This window comes from Ascaphus truei, chromosome 6, assembly GCF_040206685.1.
Source record: "Ascaphus truei isolate aAscTru1 chromosome 6, aAscTru1.hap1, whole genome shotgun sequence".
In the NCBI taxonomy this organism is placed as follows: domain Eukaryota; kingdom Metazoa; phylum Chordata; class Amphibia; order Anura; family Ascaphidae; genus Ascaphus; species Ascaphus truei.
In genome coordinates, this window is record NC_134488.1 from 48,691,079 (window position 1) to 48,705,841 (window position 14,763).

At 53.3% G+C, this 14,763-nt stretch overlaps 1 protein-coding gene across 1 annotated transcript; it reads right to left on the reverse strand.

Annotated features, from left to right (window-relative positions):
• Positions 1-8,119: 8,119 nt before the first annotated feature.
• Positions 8,120-13,355, reverse strand: ATP5MG (ATP synthase membrane subunit g; the record flags this gene model as incomplete). The annotated part of the gene is made up of 2 exons (XM_075606600.1): positions 8,120-8,334; positions 13,158-13,355. Coding segments are annotated over 2 exons (297 nt in total), but the record flags the coding sequence as incomplete, so codon positions are not given.
• Positions 13,356-14,763: the final 1,408 nt, after the last annotated feature.

A 14,763-nucleotide genomic window follows, 5' to 3' on the forward strand; every position in this document is an offset into this window, starting at 1 on the left:
ATATCTTCAGATTTGGCCATATTATAATAAAATCTCTCCACGTCCACCACTGACAAACTTTGAGAAAATCTGCATTTCAGAAACAAATACTAGGGCACTGACCTCTCACATAGACATAGAAGTGGTCTGTAAAAGGGAAGAGAGCTCACAGAAACCCCAGTATATAGCCAGGTGGTAGATAGACCTAGGAGAAGAGTTAGAGCAGGCCTGCACAACTCGTAAAGCGAGAAGGGCCGAACTGCTCCAAGGAAAAAAAATTTGGGCTGCACGGGTAAAATCATCATCATCTCTCCTCCAGCACCTCTCATCATCATCATCCTCATATCTCCCCCAGCACCCCTCATCATCATCCTCATATCTCCCCCAGAACCCCTTACTATCAACCTTTGCAATACTCCCCATCTATCTCTCATACCCCCATCTCTCCCCCTCACCCACACACATAATACTCCCCCTCCACATCAAACACACAATACCCCACTGCACACCACACACATCCCACCCCCCCTTCACCTCACATCCTTCTCCCCCCTGCACCTCACATCACTCTCCCCCCTTGCACCTCCAATAACCCCCCCTGCACCTCCAATGACCCCCCCTGCACCTCCAATGACCACCCTGCACCTCCAATGACCCCCCCCTCCACCTCCAATGACCCCCCTGCACCTCCAATGACCCCCCCTGCACCTTCAATGACCCCCCCTGCACCTCCAATGACCCCCCCCCTGCACCTCCAATGACCCCCCCCTGCACCTCCAATGACTCCCCTGCACATCACCTCCCCCTCACCTCACTCCCCTACACCTCCCCCCTGCACCTCACATCACTCCCATGCACCTCACCTCAATGCACCTCACCTCACCCCCCTGCATATATCCCCCCCCTGCACCTCACACCCCCCCTGCACCTCCTCACCTCACATCAGCCCCTGCACCTCCTCACCTCAGATCACGACGGGACTGCGTGCGCTCGCAAGCAGCGGGCACCGGAAGTGCCGCACTGCAAGAGCGTGCAGTCTTGAGAGCGGGCAGGGGGGGCGGAGGGGGAGGAGGGGGAGAGCGGGCTCGGCTCGCGGGAGGAGGGAGAGCGGACTCGGGGGAGGGAGAGCGGACTCGGGAGGAGGAGGGGGGAAAGCCGCCGCGGGCCGCACAGTGAGTGCCCGTGGGCCGCGTGTTGTGCAGGCCTGAGTTAGAGGAAGACGAGTGGGGTAAAATATATATGGCAACAGCAAAGAGTTCAATCTGCACGACATTGAAGGAGAACGCATATAAGGTCCTGATGAGGTGGTATCTCACCCCACTTAAGTTATCTAAATTTGTCCCAGTTTACTCCCCATTGTGCCCCAAACGGTGTGGAGAGCCGGCGGACTTGTTGCACATGCTGTGGTCTTGTCCTCGTCTTCAACCCTTATGGGAACAAATTAGAGATTGGCTGCAGAAAATCTTGAGCCTCAGTATTACACTGGACCCATGGTTGTTTCTGTTGAACAGACCAATCCAGGGTATGCCCAGATATACTCTCAAGTTAATCGCATATTTTGCGACGGCAATGAGGTGCGAGATTGCAGCATTGTGGAAACAGACTGAGATTCCAACAGTGGCCAAGATTAGAAACAGAATTTGGTGGGTGTGCCAGATGGAGAAGCTTACGAGTCTTGTTAATGACACTGGTAAAAAAAAACTCCATAAAGTCTGGTTGCCGTGGCTGGCCCAGGCGGACATCCCGGGAGTGAATGCCACCACGGTGTTGCTTTGATAGTTGCAAATGTGTTCTCCTTTGACTAGTGGAGTGGGATTCCAAGATTGGGGGTGTCTAAGGGACCGCACAGGAGTCAGTCGAGGTGGAAAGATGAGGAGAGGCAGCGGATGGAGAAACGTAAAACAAGACCATCCGGACACTTTCCACCTCCCCCACCCCTCCTCCCTTCCCGATGTTATTTGGTTCCTATTACTTGTTGGAATAATATGGTTGACCTTAGAGTAAGAACTCTGACTATAGAACGTTATGTACTATATATGTAAAACTCAATACAAATGTAAGTTATAAAAAATAAATAAAGCATCCTGACCTTTTATAAAATACCTCCTGTCTGAGACTGAAGTATATTGGGAGGAGGGGGACGTGTTCTTTTGCAGAGACTTCACCCCATACAGCTGGGGGCTGCACAAGATGGAAGCGCTGCACCTGTGAGTAGAATTTGGGCAAGACCCCAGAAGCCTGTCCTGTTATTCCCCTTTACCATCATGCGGGACACCGACAGATGTAACCAGAGTAGTATTTCCCCTAGGAGACCCTATGTGAGATTGGGGAGGGGGAGGGGGAGGGAGAGAAACAGGGTTACACAAGGGATATAATATACACATGGGGAAGGGAAAGGGGCCCGGGAACCTGGGTACGGTTATAACCCAGGGTCTGACAATATAAGGGATAGAATATACACAGGGGGAAGGGAGAGGGGCCCGGGAACCTGGGTACAGGTATACCGCGGGGTCTGACACAGGATAAGGGATATAATACACAGGGAGAGGGGCCCGGGAACCTGGATACGGATATAATCCGGGGTCTGACACAGGATAAGGGAGATAATATACACAGGGGGAGGGAAGAGGGGCCCGGGAACATGGGTGAGACAGTGACACAGACAGAAGGGAGCTATGAGTCTGTCCCTCCCCCCGCAGGGTGACAGACAGAAGGGAGCTATGTCTGTCCCTCCCCCACAGGGTGACACAGACAGAAGGGAGCTATGAGTCTGTCCCTCCCCCCGCAGGGTGACAGACAGAAGGGAGCTATGTCTGTCCCTCCCCCCGCACGGTGACACTGGTGGTTCTCAGATGAAAGGACAGTACGTATAATGGTAATAACCTTGCAGAGAGAGCCCACTAGTGGGCAAAATATGTGAGGACAGCAGAGGGACAGTTAATAGGAGGAGTTATAGGGAGAGGTTATATGGGGTAATAGGAGGAGTTATACGGATTGGTGATATGGGTCCCCCTCCACTTTTTTTTTGAAACAGTCTCCCATGTCCACTGAAAATCCTGAGTCGCTGGGGCCTTCTGGGGGAGAAGTCAATCCGGTCCGTTCTGGGCCTTCTGGGAGGTTAGTCAATCTGGTCAGTCCGGGGCCTTCTGGGAGACGAGTCAGTCCGGTCCGTCCAGTAGATGAGCCAGTCTGTTCTGTCTGACGCCTTCTGGGAGATGAGCCATTCTGGCCCGGGGCCTTCTGGGAGACAAGCCAGTCCGGTGTCCGGGGCCTTCTGTGAGACGAGCCAGTCCGGTGTACAGGGCCTTCTGGGAGACAAGCCAGTCTGGTCTGGGGCCTTCTGGGAGACAAGCCAGTCTAGACCGTCCGAGGCCTTCTGGGTTACAAGCCAGTCTGGTCCAGGGCCTTCTGGGAGACGAGCCAGTCTGGTACCTTCTGGGAGATGAGTCAGTCTGGTCCGTCCGGTAGATGAGCCAGTCTGTTCTGTCTGAGGCCTTCTGGGAGACGAGCCAGTCTGGTCTATCCGGAACCTTCTGGGAGACGAGCCAGTCTGGTTAGTCCTAGGCTTTCTGGGAGACGAGTCAGTCTGGTCCAGGGCCTTCTGGAAGATGAGTTAGTCCGGTCTGGTGCATTCTGGGAGATGAGCAATTCTGGCCCGGGGCCTTCTGGGAGACGAGCCAGTCCGATGTCCGGGGCCTTCTGGGAGACGAGCCAGTCTGGTGTCCATGGCCTTCTTGGAGACAAGCCAGTCTGGTCTGGGGCCTTCTGGGAGATGAGCCAGTCTGGTCCGTCCAGGGCCTTCTTGGAGACGAGCCAGTCTGGTCCATCCAGGGCCTTCTGGGAGATGAGCCAGTCTGGTCCGTCTGGGGCCTTCTGGGAGAAGAGGCAGTCTGGTCCGGGACCTTCTGGGATACGAGTCAGTCTCGTCTGTCCAGGACCTCCTGGGAGACGAGTCAGTCTGGGCCGTCCGAGACCTTCTGGGAGACGAGCCAGTGTGGTCTGTCTGAGGCCTTCTGGGTGACAAGCCAGTCCGGTCCGAGGACTCTTGGGAGAAGAGTCAGTCTGGTCCGGGACCTTCTGGGATATGAGTCAGTCTGGTCTGTCCAGGACCTTCTGGTAGATGAGCCAGTGCGGTCAGTCTGAGGCCTTCTGGATGACAAGCCAGTAAAATCCTTGATTGCCCACTCTATTTTGATTTCCCCGTGTACCCAGTCCATTCCTGCACCCCTAAATCTCACCAGGAGCCCCAGGGGGCACATTTCGGTCCTTTTGCACCAGTGCCTAAAACTCGTTAATCCAAACTCTGCACAATTTTAGCAATCTCTTCTATGGAGTCGAATCCCATATAACTCAATATAGGACTTTATCAGGTCTTCCTGAGAACAGTTAGTCAAAGGGAGATAATGGCTTACTCATGTAGTTCCAGACAAAAACTTAGATACTAATTTCAAAAATACATAAAGAGGAAAATCTTGATGTGTTCAAGTCCTTCTGCCTCGGTTCATCCCCCACCCCATCCCCACTCCTAGTGTCTCCCCTCCCTTCCACCTCCCTCTCTCTTTCTTCTCTTTTCTCCTCTTCTCGTCCTCCTATTGGACTCGCTGTCTGTTCCCTTCATCTCCCCACTTTCTTACTGGTCAAATGAAGGGGGGGGGGGGGGGGAAAGGGGATTACAGATTGATCAAATACCCACCTACAAAGTAAGAGACCTTGAACTGTTGCCCCTACAAAATGGGGGAGCTTTGGATGGATACTCAATGTCTTATGTACATTTGGAATGTTTAAAGTAACTCCATGTATAGAGGTGCTCCTGTATGCTTCAGTGTATTATGTGAAAATTGTCTATCCTTGACCCTAATAAAAAAATTTAAACAAAAAAATACATAAAGAGAGGACTCTTAAGTAGAGTAAAGGTTCAAACTAGTGAGAAGTCTTGTACTTCTCTCAATAACTAAAAGCACCCCCTGAAGGTCACAGTGGGTGAAGATATCCCACACCTCTATAACCTCATTGGGGAGGTCTATTCAGGTAACAATCTTCAACAAAACGTAGTACTCACATTCTCTTAAGTTTGTATTCCTTCAGTCCTTTCCCACTCCTCGAGTTTCTGTTGAAGTCGTGACCAGCCACAGGTAAGAGAAATCCAAAGGCAAAAAATAAATGTTGCGGTTTGTCCCTGTTATGTCGAAGTGTTTCTGCTTCACAATAACACACTACCTTGTAGGTACTGAGCGATCCTTCTTTATTGCCGCTGACAGGTAGTCATTTTCCTGGTTACCTCAGACTACTGTGTGTCTGCCTAAGGCTGAGGACCCGCTGCACGCGTCCGCACGGCCGCCTTGCTTGCCGGTCGTTGCTTGCTTGCGATCTGCGGTCTGCAGCTGACTTTTTTCGGCGCGGGGGGTGGGGAGGGGGGGCGTGGCATGGCCAAAACGTGTAGGGGGGGGCGCGGCCATTGAACCAGGGGAGGGGTGAAGGAGGTTAAGGGTGAAGACGCAGAGGTAGTGGGTCCACAGGAGGGGGGGGGGTTGTGGGTCCGGGAGGAGAGGGATAGATTGCACACACAGGCACACTTCCCTCCCGTAAGCCACCTCCCTCCCGTAAGCTCCCCTCCTCCCTCCTCATTGGCTGACTCGTGCACCACGTGACGCGTCAGCGCTTCTGATCACCAGAAGCTTGCAGCATCGGCCGGCTGACGCGTCACAGCACGCAGTCAGCCACGGCGGAAGGAGCCAGCGGGGACATCCAGACTGGAGGAAAGGAGCTGGTGGCCCGCAGCCGCGCGCGCCACCGACCGCAGCGGGTCCTTAGCCTAAACCCTGTTACTCTGCGTGTGTCTCACTCTGCTTCCTGGGTCAGAGGTCAGAGTGGTGACATCACAGCATCACATAACTGACCAGGAAGTACCCAATACACCTCATCTCCTCCTCTTCTCATAAACACGTCACATAGAACATAAACAAAAACAACCAACAACAACAGTATCTAACTATCTACACAACCCAACTATATAGAGTTCCAAGTTAATCTCCCCCGAATAGGTCTCTGAAACTCTTCTCGTGGTCGCACGCTCTTTCCATCGGACCTCGTCTTCCGATGTGGTTTGCTGAAACAACGGATCTGCTCTTCCATTTGCAGTCGCTCAGGAGGTCGCCGCTCTCGGGACGGTCGTGCTGCTACTTCCTCTCTGGGGTCATCCTCCCGATGCTCATCCTGTACTCCTGTACTGGCTCCTCTTGCCTAGGGGCCGGTTGCTCCACTGCCAAGTTCTCTGGTACATGGTATTCTGGGTCATACCACACGCCACTCCAAATATCTGTCTGGCTGGGTCTGTTGGCCTATTCTGAGGAACTGTTCGCTGTAGGCCCGGATCTGATTTAATCCGTGGGGCGTCTGGTGGAAAGGCCATCTTCCGTGGTCACTACAAACATTTTTAGTTACAAAATTCTTGTGACTGTAGCGGCCTTCCATCTGTGAGTGGTGCCATACCATACATCCATACCGCCTCCCCTAGGACAAAGGATTTGGAGTTAGAGCCCTGTTGCATGTGACTTTGTGCACGGAACAGTCTCTTCCACCGTGCACGGTTTGAGAAGATCAAGCTTGGATGGTGGCTGACGTCCGAGCAGGAGTTGAGCAGGCGAGACCACTGTAGTTGCATGGTGTCTTGTTCTGTTAGCCAGTAAAAAGGTCTCTAAATTGTCTGTCAGTCGTGAATTTGTGGTCTTTTATGGCTTTTAACGAGTTCTTGAAGGTTTGAACAAACCTTTCGGCCTGGCCACTTGTGGCCGAATGGTATGGTGCATGTTTGGTGGACAATGCAAAACTCTTATAGAAAGTGTTTAAACTCTGACACCAACTCTAGGGGATAACCGAGCATCGCTGCCACGGTGTTCTGATGAGCCGTATGCTTGTCTGATGCATCCTGTGTTGCTATTTTGTTGCCATGGTATTGCAGCAGCAGTTTATGTGCCGTCCGATACGGGGGGGGGGGTGCGTGCAAGCGCATGTCAAGTCATGACGTTTTCGGGCGCAAATGTTAAACTTTATAAAATGGATTATTGGGGATACCTCTATACTCCTTGATAAATCACCCACAAGGTGCAAAGCGCGTAGGAGGGTCAGTGTACCTGCTTTTTGGTGATGTCTCAATAAAAACATTTTTATTACAATTTTGACCCGGGCTCCCTTGGCTGCGCTGCTGTTTTGGTCTGTTCCTTACCCACTCACACCCACTCTCCGATGTGACATGTGTGTGTGTGTGTGTGTGTGTGTGTGTGTGTGTGTGTGTCACACAACGATTACATTGTCATTTTTTTTTTTTTTTTTTTTTAAGTGTTTGTCCCTTTACGGTGATCTTACGTCTGTTTTGACATTCGATTCACAGCCAAATGCAAGGCCAAGCAGAGAACAAATGTCCTTATGTGAGGTTGCTGGCTCTCTGCTTTCTCAGCCCATGTTAGATTTTACAAGTCGCTTAAAACAGGACAGGGGTTCCTAGGACCAGCGACACGTTAATAACAAATTAAAAGGCGCAGACTGGCACTTTTTGTTTAAAAGTGAGGCAAGTACATTTAAATAATACTTGCAATGTTTTTGTGGTAAATGAGAAGCTTTGGGCAGATTTTACTTTCTGTATTGAAGATCTTTCGGTGATCAGACTGTTTGACAGTCAAAGGCAAATAGAAGTTTTCTTTAGTACGATGCGTAATTAACCTGCCATAATTACAGACGTATCTTATTTATATGTTAAAATCCAAACAAAAATAAGGGACCATTAATGTTTCACAAGGTTTTTATAAAAGGGTATTTTATATTTCTGATCTGTACAGACCATATAAACTGCTGTATATTTCCTCTGTAATCACCGTGTATGTTATCAATATACTGCACACCATAGTTATATTCCCACTGACCCTCATATTGTGTACTAATGAAGTTTATATTGTATGGGGCTTTATTTACGGACATGCTGCGTCCTTCAGGGGACGGTCATTCCAGGGGTTAATTCACTGGACTTCCCCCTGCAGAGCACGATGAAGATAGTGGGGAAAATGTGATCTTTCAAAAGGCTTCGCCACGTGTTGTTCAGCGCAAGGCGGTAACGCAATTCCGTGTTAATAAAAGACAGAGGTTGGCGTTTTGCAGAGGGGGAGCAGAGGGTCACCCCTCGCTTGCCCATTTATTGAGTCCATAAAGTAGGGAATAGAGGCATCAGCACACAGGATTGTTATGCGTGGGGGAAAAGGGGGCGTCTCAGACGTTGTAGCCCACCAGGCCACCTTTACCAATGCACTCCCCGATGTAAAACCACATGAGGACCTCCGTAGCAACAAGACTATTCCTCAAGGCTTCCTGCGGAAGGCAGAAAAGAAGGGAGTCAGAGATACTGCAGCACCCCCATCATTACACCCAGCTACCCCCACCCCAACACCCCCATCATTACACCCAGCTACCCCCACCCCAACACCCCCATCATTACACACAGCTACCCCAACACCCCCATCATTACACCCAGCTACCCCAACACCCCCCATCATTACACACAGCTACCCCAACACCCCCATCATTACACACAGCCACCCCAACACCCCCATCATTACACACAGCTACCCCAACACCCCCATCATTACACACAGCTACCCCAACACCCCCATCATTACACCCAGCTACCCCACCCCAACACCCCCATCATTACACACAGCTACCCCAACACCCCCCATCATTACACACAGCTGCCCCACCCCAACACCCCCATCATTACACACAGCTGCCCCACCCCAACACCCCCATCATTACACACAGCTACCCCAACACCCCCATCATTACACACAGCTACCCCACCCCCATCATTACACACAGCTACCCCAACACCCCCATCATTACACACAGCTACCCCAACACCCCCCATCATTACACACAGCTGCCCCACCCCAACACCCCCATCATTACACACAGCTGCCCCACCCCAACACCCCCATCATTACACACAGCTACCCCAACAACCCCATCATTACACACAGCTACCCCAACACCCCCATCATTACACACAGCTACCCTCACCCCAACACCCCCATCATTACACACAGCTACCCCAACACCCCCATCATTACACACAGCTACCCCAACACCCCCATCATTACACACAGCTACCCCCACCCCAACACCCCCATCATTACACACAGCTACCCCAACACCCCCATCATTACACCCAGCTACCCTCACCCCAACACCCCCATCATTACACACAGCTACCCCAACACCCCCATCATTACACACAGCTACCCCAACATCCCCATCATTACACACAGCTATCCCAACACCCCCATCATTACACACAGCTACCCCAACACCCCCATCATTACACACAGCTGACCCACCCCAACACCCCCATCATTACACACAGCTACCCCAACACCCCCATCATTACACACAGCTACCCCAACACCCCCATCATTACACACAGCCACCCCAACACCCCCATCATTACACACAGCTACCCCAACACCCCCATCATTAAACACAGCTACCCCAACACCCCCATCATTACACACAGCTACCCCAACACCCCCATCATTACACACAGCTACCCCAACACCCCCATCATTACACACAGCTACCCCAACACCCCCATCATTACACACAGCTACCCCAACACCCCCATCATTACACACAGCTACCCCAACACCCCCATCATTACACACAGCTACCCCAACACCCCCATCATTACACACAGCTACCCCAACACCCCCATCATTACACACAGCTACCCCAACACCCCCCATCATTACACACAGCTACCCCAACACCCCCATCATTACACACAGCTACCCCCACCCCAACACCCCCATCATTACACACAGCTACCCCCACCCCCATCATTACACACAGCTACCCCAACACCCCCATCATTACACACAGCTACCCCAACACCCCCATCATTACACACAGCTACCCCAACACCCCCATCATTACACACAGCTACCCCCACCCCAACACCCCCATCATTACACACAGCTACCCCAACACCCCCATCATTACACCCAGCTACCCCAACACCCCCATCATTACACACAGCTACCCCAACACCCCCATCATTACACACAGCTACACCAACACCCCCATCATTACACACAGCTACCACAACACCCCCATCATTACACACAGCTACCCCCACCCCAACACCCCCATCATTATACACAGCTGCCCAACACCCCCATCATTACACACAGCTACCCCCACCCCAACACCCCATCATTACACAGCTACCCCCACCCCAACACCCCCATCATTACACACAGCTACCCCAACACCCCCATCATTACACACAGCTACCCCAACACCCCCATCATTACACACAGCTACCCCAACACCCCCATCATTACACACAGTTACCCCAACACCACCATCATTACACACAGCTACCCCAACACCCCCATCATTACACACAGCTACCCCCACCCCAACACCCCCATCATTACACACAGCTACCCCAACACCCCCATCATTACACACAGCTACCCCAACACCCCCATCATTACACCCAGCTACCCCAACACCCCCATCATTACAACCAGCTACCCCCACCCCCATTACACACAGCTACCCCAACACCCCCATCATTACACACAGCTGCCCCAACACCCCCATCATTACACACAGCTACCCCCACCCCCATCATTATACACAGCTACCCCAACACCCCCATCATTACACACAGCTACCCCAACACCCCAATCATTACACACAGCTACCCCAACACCCCCATCATTACACACAGTTACCCCAACACCCCCATCATTACACCCAGCTACCCCCACCCCCATTACACACAGCTACCCCAACACCCCCATCATTACACACAGCTACCCCAACACCCCCATCATTACACACAGCTAACCCAACACCCCATCATTACACACAGTTACCCCAACACCCCCATCATTACACACAGCTACCCCAACACCCCCATCATTACACACAGCTACCCCCACCCCAACACCCCCATCATTACACACAGCTACCCCAACACCCCCATCATTACACACAGCTACACCAACACCCCCATCATTACACACAGCTACCCCAACACCCCCATCATTACACACAGCTACCCCAACACCCCCATCATTACACACAGCTACCCCAACACCCCATCATTACACACCCCCACCCCCATCATTACACACAGCTACCCCAACACCCCCATCATTACACACCCCCATCATTACACACAGCTACCCCAACACCCCCATCATTACACACCCCCACCCCAACACCCCCATCATTACACACAGCTACCCCAACACCCCCATCATTACACACAGCTACCCCAACACCCCCATCATTACACACACATTACACACAGCTACCCCCACCCCAACACCCCCATCATTACACACAGCTACCCCAACACCCCCATCATTACACACAGCTACCCCAACACCCCCATCATTACACACAGCTACCCCCACCAACACCCCCATCATTACACACAGCTACCCCAACACCCCCATCACATTACACACAGCTACCCCAACACCCCCATCATTACACACAGCTACCCCAACACCCCCATCATTACACACAGCTACCCCCACCCCAACACCCCCATCATTACACACAGCTACCCCCACCCCAACACCCCCATCATTACACACAGCTACCCCAACACCCCCATCATTACACACAGCTACCCCAACACCCCCATCATTACACACAGCTACCCCAACACCCCCATCATTACACACAGCTACCCCAACACCCCCATCATTACACACAGCTGCCCCAACACCCCCATTATTACACACAGCTGCCCCAACACCCCCATCATTACACACAGCTACCCCCACCCCAACACTCCCATTATTACACACAGCTACCCCAACACCCCCATCATTACACACAGCTACCCCAACACACCCATCATTACACACAGCTAACCCCACCCCAACACCCCCATCATTACACACAGCTACCCCAACACCCCCATCATTACACACAGCTACCCCAACACCCCCATCATTACACACAGCTACCCCAACACCCCCATCATTACACACAGCTACACCAACACCCCCATCATTACACACAGCTACCCCAACACCCCCATCATTACACACAGCTACCCCAACACCCCCATCATTACACACAGCTATCCCAACACCCCCATCATTACACACAGATACACCAACACCCCCATCATTACACACCCCCAACACCCCCATCATTACACACAGCTACCCCAACACCCCCATCATTACACCCCCCCATCATTACACACCCCCACCCCAACACCCCCATCATTACACACAGCTACCCCAACACCCCCATCATTACACACAGCTACCCCAACACCCCCATCATTACACACAGCTACCCCCACCCCAAAACCCCCATCATTACACACAGCTACCCCAACACCCCCATCATTACACACACATTACACACACATTACACACAGCTACCCCCACCCCAAAACCCCCATCATTACACACAGCTACCCCAACACCCCCATCATAACACCCAGCTACCCTCACCCCAACACCCCCATCATTACACACAGCTACCCCAACACCCCCATCATTACACACAGCTACCCTCACCCCAACACCCCCATCATTACACACAGCTACCCCAACAACCCCATCATTACACCAAGCTACCCCCATCCCCATCATTACACACAGCTACCCCAACACCCCCATCATTACACACAGCTACCCCAACACCCCCATCATTACACACAGCTACCCCAACACCCCAAAAACCCCATCATTACACACAGCTACCCCAACACCCCCATCATTACACACAGCTACCCCAACACCCCCATCATTACACACAGCTACCCCACCCCTCCACCCCCATCATTACACACAGCTACCCCCCCCCCCCATCATTACACACAGCTACCCCAACACCCCCATCATTAGGCTACCCCAACACCCCCATCATTAGGCTACCCCAACACCCCCATCATTAGGCTACCCCAACACCCCCATCATTAGGCTACCCCAACACCCCCATCATTAGGCTACCCCAACACCCCCATCATTAGGCTACCCCAGCCAAAGCATGACACATACTGTGTGCATCAGCGAGGCTCCAGCCTCACTAAATCCTCGGATAACCTGCGCCCCCTTTCACCACACTATGGGACCCCGTCAAGTCCTCACCCGGACAGAGAGCTGGGCAAGGCGGCCGCTCTTGAAGGATTTCACTAGCCCCTTCATGCTCTCGATGGCTTTTGGGATCTCCGCGGGAGTTGGCGGGGCGAGTTCCACACGGGCGTAGTACCAGAATGTGGCGAGGCGCGGCCGGGAGAAACCGATGGCGGCTAGGAGACAAGGAACAAGATTAGAATACGCACTTGAAGGTCACCCAACTCGTGAAGAGTCTAATTACCAATACTCCTTGCATATTACACCTCCGGAATCTCCCCCACCCCACCCAATAACCTACCCCCCCACCTCTTCCTCCGGAATCTCCCACACCCCACCCAATAACCTACCCCCCCACCTCTTCCTCTGGAATCTCCCACACCCCACCCAATAACCTACCCCCCCACCTCTTCCTCCGGAATCTCCCCCACCCCACCCAATAACCTACCCCCCCACCTCTTCCTCTGGAATCTCCCACACCCCACCCAATAACCTACCCCCCAACCTCTTCCTCCGGAATCTCCCCCACCCCACCCAATAACCTACCCCCCCACCTCTTCCTCCGGAATCTCCCACACCCCACCCAATAACCTACCCCCCAACCTCTTCCTCCGGAATCTCCCCACCCCACCCAATAACCTACCCCCCCACCTCTTCCTCCGGAATCTCCCACACCCCACCCAATAACCTACCCCCCCACCTCTTCCTCCGGAATCTCCCCCACCCCACCACCTCTTCCTCCGGATTCTCCCACACCCCACCCAATAACCTACCCCCCCACCTCTTCCTCCGGAATCTCCCCCACCCAATAACCTACCCCCCCACCTCTTCCTCCGGAATCTCCCCCACCCCACCCAATAACCTACCCCCCCACCACTTCCTCCGGAATCTCCCACACCCCACCCAATAACCTACCCCCCCACCTCTTCCTCCGGAATCTCCCACACCCCACCCAATAACCTACCCCCCCACCTCTTCCTCCGGAATCTCCCCACCCCACCCAATAACCTACCCCCCCCACCTCTTCCTCCGGAATCTCCCCCACCCCACAACCTACTCCCCCACCTCTTCCTCCGGAATCTCCCCCACCCCACCCAATAACCTACCCCCCCCCCACCCAATAACCTACCCCCCCCCCCACCTCTTCCTCCGGAATCTCCCCCACCCCACAACCTACTCCCCCACATCTTCCTCCGGAATCTCCCCCACCCCACCCAATAACCTACCCCCCCACGTCTTCCTCCGGAATCTCCCCCACCCCACCCAATAACCTACACCCCACCCGTTCTCCCCCCCCCCCCCATCCACTAACCTCTCCCCTCACCCCCCCCCCAATAACCTCTCCCCCCCCCCACATCAGCTCTCCCCCCCCTGCTCGGCCCTCTCCCCCAGGTCAGCTCTCCCCCCCCCACCTCAGGCCTCCCCCCAACCAATAACCTCTCCCCCCCCCCCCTCAACCCAATAACCTCTCCCTCCGGTCACTCTCCTTCTCTCCCCTCCGCCCCCCCCAATAACCTCTGTGACGGTAGGGGTGGCTCTGGCTGACCTAGTGGGGAGAAATCTCAGCTATTTACCCCTAAATCCATGTAACTTGGCCAGCTATGTAAGGCTTATTTCAGCC